This window comes from Lithobates pipiens, unplaced genomic scaffold (genome assembly GCF_037356315.1).
Source record: "Lithobates pipiens isolate NorthernLeopardFrog02 unplaced genomic scaffold, aLitPip1_a1.2 Scaffold_8, whole genome shotgun sequence".
NCBI lineage: Eukaryota > Metazoa > Chordata > Amphibia > Anura > Ranidae > Lithobates > Lithobates pipiens.
The window spans coordinates 170,697,362-170,710,467 of NW_027507903.1; the positions used below are offsets into that span (position 1 = coordinate 170,697,362).

General features: G+C 42.7%; 1 protein-coding gene across 3 annotated transcripts in view; it reads right to left on the reverse strand.

The window, feature by feature from the left end:
• The window catches only part of PHTF2 (putative homeodomain transcription factor 2), a 196,327-nt gene that overhangs the window by 83,654 nt on the left and 99,567 nt on the right, over positions 1 to 13,106 (reverse strand). For all 3 annotated transcript variants that reach the window (XM_077472016.1, XM_077472014.1, XM_077472015.1), the window contains one exon: positions 11,823 to 11,981. In XM_077472016.1, coding sequence (XP_077328142.1) covers positions 11,823 to 11,981 — 159 coding nt within the window. The remainder of the gene's footprint in view (positions 1 to 11,822; positions 11,982 to 13,106) is intronic.

Sequence of the window (13,106 nt, forward strand, 5' to 3'; positions counted from 1 at the left end):
GGTCACCACCCGTCTGGATTTGGCAGATTGGAAGGGAATCGAATGTCAGCTGACATGTCACCGATGACATCCAGTACTCAATAGAGATGCATGGAGCGTCTGATCAGGTCTGCCTGAAAAATTGACAGATGGACCTGATCGGTCCACATGTGTGAAAGGACCCCAACTCACTCCTCACTGTTCTCTCTGACCATCCACTTCCCAACACTCCACTACTCTGTCTTTCCATTTTAAATAAATAAAAATACTCCAGTGCACTTCCACAACAAATTTTCTCACTACTTACAATTTTTTTTAATATAATATAATATAATATAATATAATATATATATATATATATATATATATATATATATATATATATATATATATATGAGAGAACACCTTAAGACCATCAAGCACGATAAATAAATCAAAATATATGATAAATGCACACTATACTAGATAAGCACTTTTCATCTATAAAATCAGCCTGATCTGTGATATTGCTGCTGCCTCCCCTCTCCTGGCATGCTGGGATTTGTAGTGCCACACAGCCTGACACACAAGGTGGTCAGGCAGGAGAGGAGGCTGTGCCTGGTGAGCAGGTAATGAGTAGGAATAGAGAGGTGTAATAGAGATTGTGAGGAGATCTCCTTTAGAAGCAGAGCAGTTCACAATCACACACAAAACCGATCTAGTGTAACAGCATGAGACAGGAGCCTGCTACACAGAGCCCATCCTGTCCCCTCTCCCCCCTCCTCCTTCCCTCTAAGGTAAGCCACCAACAGAACTGCATGTTGCTCAGCCAGCTTACCTTAGGCTAGGCTGAACTCCATCCTCCACTGCAGATTGTCTCCACTCCTCCCCCTCCCAGCATCTCCTGTGAGGAACTTGAATAAGGAGCGTTGGGGAAGGTACAAGTAAGTTCACTCAGTCAGATCATCAGAGACACTCGGTCTTGGCCGGCTCTGGCCGGGAACAGCACATGTGCAGTCAAGCCGAGAGCGTCAATGGCTGAAAGCGGATGTTTTTACTGGCAGGCATTTCACTGTACGTACTTTTACGGGCACCGAAAATATACCTGTTTTTTACGGGCTGCCCGTAAAAACACGGGCGGTTGGCAACACCGCTTAGGATGTCTGCATTCTGGATGAAGAAGTAAAGCAGACACATTTGGACAGCACCATTGTCAGACTGGGGAGAGGATAGTGTTCGATGTCCCAGCAGTTTTACATGGACGTGACACACAACCGGACTTTTTCCACCGTACCCAGTTTCTATTGAGAAATCAGTTCATGTGTATGCTAGTCCGACGGAAAAAAAACAACGCTAGGGCAGCTATTGGCTACTAGCTATGAACTTCCTTATTCTAATCTGGTTGTACGTCATCACTTTGAATCCGTTGGACTTTGGTGTGATTGTGTGGCCAAGTCCGTTCATTTGGAAAGTCCGTCGGAACCCCACCGAACCTAGTCCGACGAAAAGTGTGTGTACGTGGCATTACAAATTAAAGTGGTAGTAAACCACATTTAACATAAAACAAACACACTAGTCCCCCTGCAAACTCATGCATTATGACAGGCTTGCCTAAAAAAACAAAAAAACAAAAAAAAAAAACAACTGCACGCTGTCACAGGATGGCATGCCGTTCATTGAGAGCACAGTGTGCATTCGCACATAATTTGCTTTCAGGATCGACAAGTAAAAATAAAGGAACAAAGCCTAAAAAGGACAAAACTATTGCAGTCACCACATCCATCTACCAGAATGGGTAAACCTCAATATATCTAATATCACGTTAAATGTGTGTATTTATGTTAGCAACAGAAGGATAGATAATAAAGATCGCAATTCTTGCAGCATAACATCTTTTACATTATACAAAAAAATTGGGCTAACCTTACTGTTTTGTTTTTTATTGATTCATTAAAGTGTGTTTTTTCCCCCAAAAAACTGTGTGAAAGACCGCCGAGCAAATACAGTGCGAAATAAAATATTGCAAAAAATGCCATTTTATTCTCTGTATGTATATATGTGTATGTTTGGGGGTTCCAAGTAATTTCGAGCAAACAATACTGATTTTAACTTGTAAGCAACAAGTGTAAGAAAAAGGCTTAGTCTTTAAGTGGTTAAACTTCCCTCATTAACAAAGGTAATCCCTGTTATCTAAAAAGTGTTTCTCCTCATCTCCAGCTAAGCAATGTTGTCAAACTTGGCAGGCTGCCTGTTTTTTTTTTTTTTAGAGAGCTGTCAGTAGTGAGCAGAGAACCCTGCATAGAAGCGGGAAAATGCTTTGTTAAGATCGTGAGGGGGAGGTTTGCAATCTGATTCTTTACCAAGTCAGCTTTGGCTGCTCAATGACCAGGTCGTTTTTTTTTTTTTTGCGATGCTGTACCCAAACAAAATTGATGTATTTTTTCCCACAAATAGAGCTTTCTTCTGGTGGTATTTGATCACCTCTGTGGTTTTTATTTTTTGTGCTTTAAACAAAAGAAGACCAACAATTTTGAAAAAAAAACAAAAAAAAAAACAATATCTTTTACTTATTGCTAGATAGATTAATTCAATTTTTTTTTTATTACTAGTAATGGCGGTGATCAGCGATTTTTATTGGGGCTGCAATATTGCAGCGGACACTTTTGACACATTTTTGAGACCAGTGCTATAAAAATAGGATTTTTAAAACAGCTTACCTGTAAAATCCTTTTCTTGGAGTACATCATAGGACAGAGTCTCAAGTATTTACTTAGTGGGTTATGGGCCTACCTTCAGGTGTTGACACTGGTATAACCAATACAGGAAGTTGACTGCCCTATATAACCTCTCCTCCTTCCAGGAGCACTCAGTTTTTGTAGCCAATATAAGCAATATACTCTCACCCCATAAAACAGAGGGGTGAGAGCTCTGTGTCCTATGATGTACTCCAAGAAAAGGATTTTTACAAGTAAGCCATTTTAAAAATCCTATTTTGTTTATCGTACATCATAGGACAGAGCCTCAAGTATTTACTTAGTAGGATGTTGCATAGCAATGCTACTTGAGGGGAGGGAGAAACAACCCATAGGGTAACCCCCAGACCTGAGGACTTATACTGCTGCCTGCAGAACACTGCGCCCAAAGGCAATATCCTCATTTCACCTTACATCCACTTGATAACATTTTGCAAATGTATGTACTGAAGACCAAGTTGCGGTCCTGCAGATCTGAGACATGGAGGCCTGGTGAAACACTGCCCAAGAAGCACTAACTGCTCTGGTAGAGTGCGCCTTAACTTGAAAAAGGGAGAATCTTTCCCTTTAAATCATAAGTTTGAATTATAACTTGCCAAATCCACTTAGCGACAGTGGATCTCAACGCTGCCTGTCCTTTTTTAGGACCCTCTGGCAGAAGAATAAGACATCATTCTTACGAATCTGAGCAGTTTTCTTTAAATAGATTTTCACTGCTTTCGCTAGATCAAGACAATGTAGTGACTTCTTCCCTGGAACATGGTCTTGGGAAAAACGATGGTAGGACAATATCTTCATTCAGATGAAAGCCTGAAACCACCTTTGGCAAAAAGCCTGGACGAGGGCATAACACCACTCTGTCCTCTTGAATAATCAAATATGGTTCTTTACAAGAAAGAGCAGCCAATTCTGAAACCATCCTTGCTGAGGATATAGCAACCAAAAATATCAGCTTCCTAGTCAGAAGGACTAAAGGAACATGCTGTAAAGGTTCGAATGGCTGTTTTTGTAACACCAACAAAACTAAATTTAACTCCCAAGGGCTTAAGGGTGATTTAACTGGTGGATTAATCTGTAGCACTCCTTGCATGAAACCCTGGACTAAAGAATGCATAGCAAGCAGTCTTTGAAATAAAAATTGATAAGGCTGAGACTTGGCCCTTAATAGTACTCAGGGCCAAGTTCATCTCTACACTTAGTTGTAGAAAGAATTCTGCCTATGATATATCTCCAAGGGTGCCAACCCTTTTATTCACATCAGGAAACATAAGCTTTCCAGACTCATAGCTCTAGAAGCTGGCTTCCTAGCATTAATCAAAGTAGAGATAACGGACCTGGAATGCCAACGTTTCTTCAGAACGTGGGTCTCAATAGCCAAGCCGTTAAATTTAGCGTTCGTAAAGTAGGAAGGAATATCGGCCCCTGAGATAGCAGGTCTGGCCTTAGTGGGAAGAGCCCTGGACCCTCCACTGCCATCCTTACGATCTCTGCGTACCATGACCTTCTGGGCCATGCTGGTGCTACCAGTATTACAGACTTTCCTTCTAGCTTGATCTCGCAAAGAACTCGAGGTAGCAACTGAATCGGGGGAAAATGCATAGATCAGCGAGAACTGACCAACGCATCTGTTCCGTATGTGAGTGTGTCCCTTGTCCTGGACACAAAGTTGACTAGCTTTGTGTTGACTCTGGACGCTAGAAGGTCTACGTCCAGAGTCCCCCATGTTTGGCAAACAGCCCAAAAACACTTTGGGGTGAAGAGACCATTCCCCCGGGAATAACTGCTGGCGACTTAGATAGTCCGCCTGCCAATTCTCTACTCTCGGAATGACAACTGACGATGGGCATGGGACATTCTCTTCTGCCCAAGTTAGAATCTGGTTCACCTCTCTCTGAGCTGAGAGACTTTTGGTGCCCCCTTGGTGACTGATATATGCCACAGCCGTGGTATTGTCAGATTGGATCCTGACAGAACAATTCTTTAACCTGGGAGGTCCAGGTTTCTAGAGCCAGATACACTTCCGCAATCTCTAGGATGTTGATGGGCAAGGCTCCTGCTCCCCAGCCTAAAAGGCTGGCATCTGTCGTTACTACCTTCCTTATAATTTGCCTGAAGGACTTTCCCTTCAGCAGGTTCCAAGATAGTAACCAACTGAGGCTTTGGGACACCCATGGGGACAGCCACATTGGCAAGTTCAAAGCTTGAATCGTTTTGTTCCAAGCAGACAGGATACTGTTTTGAAACAGTCTCAAATGGAATTGGGCATAGGGAACTGCTTCGAACTAAGCTACCACCTTCCCTAACAACCTCATGCAAAGGCGAATTGAAGGATTTCTCTTCGACCCGACCATCCTCACCAGCTCTTGTATGGAGCTGATCCTTGCGGGAGGCAAGAACACACTTTTCTGGGCTGTGTCTATGTATAGGCCCAGATACTCCAGCCTTCTTAGTGGCTTTAAGGAGGATTTCTTTAGGTTGAGAATCCAAGATAAACCTTCCAGGTAACTGCTTTTAATGGCTACACCTTGCTTCAAGCGAGCCACTGACTGGTCTATTAGCAATAGATCGTCTAAGTAAGCCAAAACAGTTATGCCCTGTGCCCTTAACCTGGCTAGAGGTGGGGCTAATACCTTAGTGAATACCCGAGGGGCTGTAGCAAGCCTGAAGGGCAAGGCTATAAACTGAAATGCTTCTGTTCTACTTCAAACTGCAGAAACCTCTGGTGAGGTGGAAATATAGGGACATGCAAATATGCATCTCTGATGTCGATGGATGCCAGAAGTTCTCCTCCTTGCAGGATGGAAACGACTGACCTGATTGACTCCATGCAAAAGGAGCAGATCCTCAGGAACGGATTTAGTTTCCATAGATCTAGAATTGGTCTGGTATCTCCCTTTGGTTTTGGCACCATAATAGGTTTGAGTAAAACCCCAAACCTTGCTCTTGTTTGGGCCAATTGAGCCAATAATCGGTCTAATGCTTGCAAACAGGGATTGCCTTTTCCCTGGATCCTTGGGAACGTTTGATCTCAGAAAACGAGAAGGTGGAAACTCTCGAAGCTCTAGCTTGTATCCTAGAGACACTGTGGAGAGAGTCCATTCGTCCTGAAACTCCCTTTGCCAGACTTCTGAGTACATCAGAAGTCTTCCCCCCCACCTTGGTGAGGGGAGATGCCTCTTCATAACGAGGTCTTGTATTCTGCTTTGCAGACTTGTGGCCCCAGGTCTTCCTTTATGCCTGGTCTGACGGCAGAGGCCGAACAGTTTAAACGAAAAATGATTAGATTTTCTTTTGACTGGCAAGAGTACTCTTTCCGCTGGAAATTGTTTGAATGTATTTATCCAAACTATCACCAAATAATCGTTGTCCCTTAAAGGGGAAACTACTTAAAAGGTTTTTACAAGGCGTTTCAGCTGACCAACCCTTTAACCAAAGGGTCATTTGTATATGTGCAAGTATAAGCACAAGGCGTGAGGCCTGGTGGATAGAATCCTTCATAGCATCTATAGCAAAGCATAATGCTTTAGGCAGCTCGTCAATTTCCTGTGCAGGGAGCTCATTTGAGAGCATCTGTGAACTGGTCCTTTAAGGACTGACAGATGCCTATAGCTGCACATGATCTGTCTCCTCTCCCAAGAGAATTGGGATCTGTGTGTTTATACACACAGATCCCGGTTCTCTCTCTGTCACGAGCGATCGCTGGTGCCCTGTAGTCATCGCGCCTCGCATCGGCTCTGGCAGCATGTGTATGCCCCTAGTGGCCAAAAGGCAAAGCAATGTAAGGTAACGTTTTGTTTTGCCCAGGGGAGCTAACCTGCCCCAATACAACTATGGCGGCTGGTCAGGAAAGGGTTAACGATTAATTGTGCAGCTCTAATAGATAGAGCTACACTAAACTGCCTCCTCACTCAACTTGAATAAAGGCCTGTACACATGATACAAAAATCAGATGTAAAAAGTTGTACGACAAGCTGTCTGCCATTTTTCGGATTGTTAATAAGGAGCTTTCAACAGCCAATTTCGCTTTTTCGTTAGACAAGAGCTGCCTGTGTCCTCAACGTATATTTAAAATTTGATGGCTGTGAACTCAACATCCGATTTGTTTCATTATTACAATCTCATTAGCCACTGGATCCCTTTCTGAAGCGGGGGGGGGGGGGGGGCACTGGTGTTACTCGGGCTTACCGTTTTCCCCAGCATGCCCAAACAATCCGACAGTACGCCTGGCTGGTCACAAAGGCACTGAGAGAGATAGTTCCGATTATCTCTATGGCCTTGGAAGACTGGAGCAACATCATGACATCACGTCCGACGTAAACTTTTTTTTTTACAGCTCTCTTGCTTTTAAAGGTAAAGGAGAGATTTGGGGTCTTTTTGACTCCAGATCGCTCCATAAAGTGGATCTGTCATCCTTATTTCTATTACAAGGGATGATTAAATTCTTTGAAATAGGAATAAAAGTGATAACATTTTTTTTTAAAAGTACCTTCATCCCTCCGTGCTCAAACGTATATGCAAGTCATGCACGCATATGTAAACGGTGTTCGTACCACACATGCAAGGCATCGCCACGAATATTAGAGTAACCTATAAAAATAATTTAAAGCGCTGCCTATGGAGGTTTTCAAAGAGGAAGTCCCCACAAAAATGGAACTTCCGCTTTTCGGAACCAGTCCCCCCCCCCCCCCCCCTGGTGTCACCATTGGCAGATACCCAATACAGGTATTTGCACCCACTTCTGGGCGTCACACACACACACCCCTCCCCCCTACCTGCTTCAGGTCCCAGAGATAGCAGGAACCATTCGAATTGCACAGTGGGTTATACGTAATTTTCTAGCAAAAAAATACGGATATAAAAACTTGTAAACAAAGTGCCAGAAAGGACTGGGGGCTCTTTCACACGGGGCGGATCCGCTCTGATCCGACCTGTGGACATTCGCTTGGACATCAATCCCCACTGAGCAGGAAGATGACAGGTCCGTCTCTGCACACTGTGCAGGATGGACCTGTCAGAGTGCTGCTCTCCCCTATGGGAGATCGGATGACGACGGACCGCAGAGTCCATTGTCACTCGATCCGATGATGGATGGAAAAGTAGGTTTTTCCTCCGTCACACAGTGGGTCGGATGTCAGCCAGTGAGGAGGGGGGCCAAGCCATGTTCTGCATCTCTTATGGACCAGGAGTGCCTGCAGATGACCAGAGGAGGAGGATCAGGGTTCCTCTGTACACAGCAGGTAACTGTAACATGTTTGTTATTTAAAAACAAAGAACTGTGCATTTACAATCACAAAAAAGGGAATAATGGGTTACAGAAGTAAAACTATTATAGGTATTTATATAGTGCCGACAGTTTACGCAACGCTTTATATATAGTGCATTCACATGAGCCCCTGCTTCAAGGAGCTTACAATTTGCGGATCTCTATCTAACATGCAACAATAAATACGAAAGCCAATTTGGACAGAAGCCAATTACCTAACAGCATGTCTTTAGCATATGGGAGGCAAGCGAAGCACAGTGAGAACATGAAAAACGCATGCAGATAGTTTACTGACCAGGGACACCGACTATGCAAGGTAGAAGTGCTAATCACCAAGCCACTAAATGAAACAATGCTCACAAAACAAAGTGTATTCAGAAGAAAAGAAGTACTATCAATACTCTGGGCTTCATTAAAGAGAAGTATGGCCCAAAGTTTTTTGACCATACTTTTCTTGTGGGTGACAGGAGTACACTTAAGCAAGCCCTATATTATACAGTTCCTGCTAACCTGGCAAAATTTCAATCCATCTATGGAGGCCTTACTTTTGTTGTCCTGTGACCCAGAGTCAGCTGATAGCGAGCTATTGCCTGTTATCAGCTGACAGGATAAAGCCACTGCAGGAACTTGAAGGATCCTGACAAAATTGTCAGGATCAACCAGTCTGCCTAACAGCTGACTTCGTCTCTCAGCTAAGAACCAGAGACAGCTGCGCCTGCACCGTTCCCTGCCCAGAGCTGCAGGGAGTGCTGGAGGTGAGTGGCAGCTGACATTCACTACTCTCAGCTCCAAAGCAGATTTCATTTAACTCCAGCGGGCTGAATGAAAAAACAAAAACAAACTGAGGAGCTTGCTGTACTATGCGATGTTAGTACAGCGATCTCTCCACTGTGGTACTATGTTCTGACAGGGGGACATGGCGGTCAGCGTTTACAGTCATTGGCTGCAAGCCCGTTTTTCCAGCATGCCTGCTCGACAAAAGCCAGAAGTTAGCTTCTGTTGGATAGGCTGATGGGTCCGTGTGTATTAGCCTTTAAAGGAAGCAGTAACAAGAAGCTGCTTTGAAGATTTGAATGTAGCACCAGTTTACTTTAAGATACGCTGCAGTTAGGCATTTACGTTAAATGGCCCAAACTGTGTTCAGGTTTGCTGTTATAGCCATACAATAGGTGGTTTCTTATTCTAAATCTGTTTGCTTGCAGCAAATGTAAGGAGTTAAACTGCATTCTTTTTATTTTAATTAGCTTGCCAACAAGTGGTGATGGGTTTAGATTGTTATCGCATGATGCCATTGAAAGTATGCCATTTGATTTATATTCTTGTCTAGCATGTATAGAGTGTATTCTGTACTTTTTTTTACTACGTGCCAGTGGTTTTTAGTAAAGGAAATGTCTTTTACATGGGGATATTCGGTTCCTATGGTAACCAGATTAACTTAATTCTGGCGAGTCACCAAGCCTCCAAACCTTGAGAAAGCCATGTGTCAGTGATGCAACGTGTTGGGAGGAGCTGGTAACACCCCTTCAGAGATCGGAAATTCGGATTCGTTTACGTTCTGTTAGTATGACCCCCACAGTTGCTGGATGCATAGCAGATATTTTAACTTTAAGTCTCTAAATGGTTTTACATAAACCCATTATTACTACACCATGAGCATTATCATTCTTATTCCATGTGCGGGTGAACTGAGTACCATCAACTGAATGGCATTCACCCCATGGAGACTTGTGATGCAATTGAAGCGTGTTACTTTATAATTTAAGGTGAGCGGCCATTGCAAATAGTGGTGGACTTTTTAGATCGAGCACTGAACTGCACGATTGTCTAATCATCATTGGATTTTGAAGCAAATATTTCAGCACCTCACTAAGAACTTTATTATTTTGGTGTTCACGTTTTGCACTGGACTTTGGCAACACTGCGCATTGTGGTCATTTTGAATGATAACCAGTTTGTTTTTATTTTCTGTTAATCAACTGCACTTTTTATTTATGATATAGTGATTATTTGTTTTTTCCCTTTTTTTTTTGATTATTAAAGCATTATTAGGATGCTTCACTTAGAAAATATTCTATAGATTTAGCGCTGCTCCATTTATATATTTTAAATTTACTGTGTGGTGACACTACAGGTGTTGGCAGCTTTATCTACTTAGTACTTGTTACACATCTTGGTATACTTTTGCTTTTTGACATCACTCTATACAAATATTTATTTATTTAGAAACGTACTTATTTTACACACTGTGTAGTGCACAAGCTACTCACTTTATTTTACAACAGGACTTGCTTTATATAAAAAAGAAGCACATGTTAGATAAGTACTTTAAAGCAGAACTAAAAACTGTATCCAAGCACCACAAACCTAAAAGGGCAATTCATTTTTAATATTAACCACTTCAATACAGGGCACTTTCGCCCCCTTCCTTCCCAGCCCAATTTGCAGCTTTCATCGCTCTAGCGCTTTCAGTGACAATTGCGCGGTCATGCTACACTGTACACAAATGAAATTTTTATCATTTTGATCGCACAAATAGAGCTTTATTTTGGTGGTATTTATTCACGACTCAGTTTATTTTTTGCGATATAATCGCAAAAAAAGCGGAGATTTGGAAAAAAATAACAATATTTTCCTTTTTCTATTTTAAAAGAAATCCAATAAAATCAAATTTTGTCATAAATATAAGCCAAAATGTATTCTGCTACATGTTTTTGGTAAAAAAAATTCCGTAAGGGTATAATAATTGGTTTGTGTGATCACGGACATATGTACGCAAATGATCATGTACACATATGTGCAGGGGATCACGTACATATGTGTGCAGATAATCATTGGGACATGTGATTTTAGTGGGACATATGTGGGGGACAGGTTTTTATTATTAGGGACATGTGTTTTTATTATTTGGGGACATGTATGTTTTGGGGACATGTGTGGGGACTGTGTTTATACTGTGTGGTGTGTTGTGTGTTTACACTAGACTGGTGATCAGTGAGTAAAAAGCTGTAAAAAACAGCTTATACTCACTGATCATCAGCCGGCTGCAGCGATCTGCTCTCCTCACCCCAGCGATGACTTCTGTGTGAGGAGAGGAGGAGCCGATTGCCTAGCAACCGGCTGTTTGTTTACATCACATGACGGCCGTGATTGGACACAGCCGTCATGTGATCAGGAGGGCCAATCACAGAGCCCCCCTGCCGATCTGAGATGCGCCATGTCCGGGTGACACGAGCACATCGGGATCGCGCCGCTGCGCGGGCACGCACGCACGCGATCCCGCTCCTTCTGAAGGACGTTCCTGAACGTCCTATCAGAAGTAGACGGCTCCCACCCGGCCGCATATGTGCAAAATAAATTAAAAAAAAAACACTAATCGATCCATGTCCTTATGCTTTATTTTGTTGAGAAATCACTTTGAAAAACATCCCCCTAGCCTTTCTAGCTGTGGCCACCTTGAGTAAGGGCAGAGGATTTGTGTAGCAATTACTTCCTGCAATCTATTAGCTCAGGCACGCAGGTGGGAGAGTGTGCCTAGCTAAGAAAGCCCTTTCTTCCCTTCTCCAGATGAAAGAAGACAGAAAAATGTCCCTAAAGACTTCTGAGATGTATGACAGCATTTTGGCCTAGCCAACTGAAGAAATGTAAAAAAAAAAAGTAAATTATACCTTCCTATCTATATATGAATGCTAGCAGCAAGAGGATCAAAAAATTGTTAATGTTGATTGAGAGAGTTTCGCTTTAAAATAACTCGCAAAAAAAAATAAAAATTTAAGAAAATACATTTTCTTTTCTTAAAAACACATCTTAGAAAACAGAACAAGCATTTGTTGAGAGCATGTTTCATTTACCTTGAAGAAGATATAGTAAAAGCAACCAAAGGAAGATGACCTTTGAAGTAACTTGAAGCCACCATCTAAAGAAAAAAGGAAAAAATACAACACGAACAATTCCTTTCCTCGTCAGAGATGTCCATGGGCTTTCAGGTTTTGCTTTTGCAAATGCAGACCCTTTATTGATATAAAAAAAAAAAAGTAAGATAATATATGAGCATAAAAATGGCTAGAAAATTAGCATTAAAAAGCTGTGCAATATATTACCAAAATATTGTGGTCTTTTTACACCAAAAAAAAAAAGAAAAGAAAAAATTGGCCAATTAGATTTCAGCTTTTAACATCTGGATAGACAAGGAATCAAACTGGCCACTATAGGAATATTTTTCTAAAGCTGGACATTATTCAACCCTGCCACTTGTGCTGCAAAGCTGTGTCTGTTACAGGAAGTGGCTGGATCAATAATAAAATGTTGTACTAACTGTAAGGCTGGGTTCACATTGCAGCGATGCGGGAACGCCGTGAATCCGCGGCGGGTTCCCGCATCGCATGCCTCCCAGCGGCAGTTCACACTGCCCTATGCGAACTGCTGGGAGTGTCTGTGAAACGTTAATGACACCCCCAGATCAGTTCGCATATCGCAGAGCGATCTGCAAACTCGGACAGGAATCTGATCGCATGGTGTGAACACCCATGCGATCCGATTCTGCTGCGTACCAAAAAAAGGGTCCTGTGCGAGTTTGGGGCGGGTGCGATGCGAATTCAGCCATACTATCTGTATGGCTGAACTCGCATCGCACAGAGATCGGATGTGATTTGCACTGCAGTGCGGTGCGAATCACATCCGGTTCTCGTAGCCGCAGCAGTGTGAACCCAGCCTAAAATCTACTTCTCGGAGTCCACTGAGGAACACAAGAGTTCAAAAATAGTTGGATTATACTTGCCGAATGCAGGAAGATGGGATTCGGGAAAAACAGAAAAGCTGTAAGCCATCACCTGTACAACTCCCCCTCTACCCAACATACCTCAAATTTTGTGAAAAAGCAGTGCCTGGGGTGCAGGGAAAAAAAAAGCTCCTCATAGGAGTAGGACCTGTGTCCCCTTTATGGCTTTCACAAAATTGATTTGAGGGAGCAGCCAGGGTGACAGAGGTGGGAAGCTGGGAATAAACTTGCCACAGAATTGAGTGGGAAATGGTCTGTAACTGACAACTACCTGAAGGACCAGTGCCCAAATCTGAGCCAGATGAGAAGAAAAACAAAAACTTCTGTTTAACATGCCTAAAGGCTAGAATGTCCAGAA